Below are 2405 nucleotides of genomic sequence, written 5' to 3' on the forward strand. Positions count from 1 at the left end.
CAGACACTCCAGAAGAGGGAGTCAGATCTTGTTACAGATGGTTATGAGCCACCATGTGGTTGCTGGGATTTGAACTCTGGACCTTCGGAAGAGCAATTGGGTGCTCTTACCCACTGAGCCATCTCACCAGCCCTATGCTGCTCTCAAATTCCCTCAATGATCTTTGTCCATTAAAAAAAAGAATTATGTTTCTGTCATGTGGAGGTATATATGTTACAGTGCAAATGCACATAGAGGCCAGAAAAGGGTACTGGATTGCCTGAAGCTAGAGCTGTAGGTAGTTGGGAGCCACCTGACATAGATTCTGGAAACAGAACTCAGAACCTCAGAAAGAGCAGTATGTACTTGTAACACAAGTACTTGTGTTACACTTGTAACAGCTAGCTCTCTAGTCCTCAATTTTATTTTTATATATTTTATATTTCAACTTTTTTGAGACAAGGTACAATTATATTGCCACTTTGCCTGATATTATACTCAACATAGCCTTAAACTCATGGAAATCTTGCCTCAGTTTCCCAAGTGATGGGGATGCAGTATCTATTCTTTAACATCTAGGATCTTAAAGATAAACACACAAAAGAGATGGAAAACATGAACCGTGCTCCCTTTTCAGATCAGCTGTCTTCCTGTGCAGACAAGGGTGGCCATAAACTTGCAGACTGTCTTTGTTTCCTACTACTAGCACTGCAAATATGTGCTACTACATCTGGCTTTGTTATGTGTGAGCACAGGTAGGTAGAGGTCAGAGGACAGCCTTGTGAGCCAAGTTCTTCCCTCCCACTTTCATGCGTCTTCCAGGAGCTGAACTCAGATCACCAGGTTTGAACTATCAGCACCTTCACCCATCTCACCAGCCTTGTAAATTTAAACTTTAAAGCAAGACCTCAACTTCTTTCATCTCTGAAATGAACAGAGTATTTTTCATACATTCCCAAAAAATATTTACCAACACAGTGTTCTGCTAGTTCTTCTAGAAACATGTCCACTGGCTTTGGATTCCAATCTCTTGTATGAATCTTCAGAATCTCTTTTCGAGCCTATGGGGGAAAACCCCTCTTTAATTTTTTATATCTGTAATCATTAAGTTACCCCATATAGAAATGCTTGAATGTAAACTACTTTTGACTATCTAAAATTTTAAAGTAACCAAAATTTAATACAAATAGAAGTATAAGATGGCCGGGCGTGGTGGCGCACGCCTTTAATCCCAGCACTCGGGAGGCAGAGGCAAGCGGATTTCTGAGTTCGAGGCCAGCGTGGTGTACAAAGTGAGTTCCAGGACAGCCAGGGCTATACAGAGAAACCCTGTCTCAAACCCCCCCCCCAAAAACAAAACAAAACAAAACAAAAAAACATGAAAATAAGGGGAAAAAAAAAAAACCACACCTATAAGCATATAACAAAATTAAGCAATCTCTATTAAATGTGCCCAAGTTATCTTCATTATTTATGTAAATTAAAAAATTAAAAAAACAGTATTATCCATTCAGGAGTACATTAAGAAATAAGAATACTGACAGCTCTACTCATTTGTGAAGAATATTTTAAATTCTTAACTGTATGTTTGAGTGGGTATATGCATTAGAGTGCAGGGGCCTTTGAGTTCAAAAGGAAGGTACTGGATTCCCCAGTTGGAGTTATAGGTGGTCTGGAGCCACATATGCCATGTGGGTATTGGGGACTAACTCTGGTCCTCTGGAAAAGCTGTAAGCAAGCACTCTTAACGCTGAACCATCATTCCAGCCAGTTCTACTCATACTTCATTACATGTTTCTCAGAAGCATTAAGTGGTTTCAGCCTAACTCATTATTGCAGTACAATAGTGTTCTGGAAGAAGGCAAAGCTAATGAGCTGGCTAAGTGCCACGCCTACTTCAGTGGTGGCTCACAACAGGCCTGAAAACCTGGTTATTAATTGTGCCCACAGCAATTGTTTTGGCAAGAGAAAACAGCAATGTAAAAATCAATTTTTCATCTCCAAGAAAAGTTTTATCATCCTATTGTAAGGCTGCTGTGGAGCCAATTAAGAATTAAAATATTTTCTATAAATTCATGCATGCATGCATCCCACTTACTGTATTTAAAAGCAGCTTTTTTATGGAAGAGAAATATATGTAAATTGGATCACGTTTATTCTTTTGAGTTTACTCCTACTTCAACACATACTTAAATTGTGTGCTGTAGATGGTGTTTTAAAATGNTNAATAATCAAGCTTTAATTTGTATATTAATAGTCAATATAGAGCTCAGCACTTAAAATTGCTTAAAATTGTTCATCCCTCAGATACTATAAATTCTCAAATTTGTCTCAAATTTGCAATTGTTTATGCATATACAACTCATAAAAAATGCTGTTCTTTTAAGAAGACTTATCTTTGGACATTAAGAATTTGTCCTAGAGGG

At 38.1% G+C, this 2405-nt stretch overlaps 1 protein-coding gene across 1 annotated transcript in view; it reads right to left on the bottom strand.

Annotated features, from left to right (window-relative positions):
• The window catches only part of Atad2 (ATPase family AAA domain containing 2), a 46507-nt gene that overhangs the window by 14790 nt on the left and 29312 nt on the right, over positions 1–2405 (bottom strand). The window contains exon 15 of the mRNA XM_029531067.1: positions 950–1040. Within this exon, the coding sequence (XP_029386927.1) occupies positions 950–1040 (91 nt within the window). The remainder of the gene's footprint in view (positions 1–949; positions 1041–2405) is intronic.

This window comes from Mus pahari, chromosome 17 (genome assembly GCF_900095145.1).
Source record: "Mus pahari chromosome 17, PAHARI_EIJ_v1.1, whole genome shotgun sequence".
NCBI lineage: Eukaryota > Metazoa > Chordata > Mammalia > Rodentia > Muridae > Mus > Mus pahari.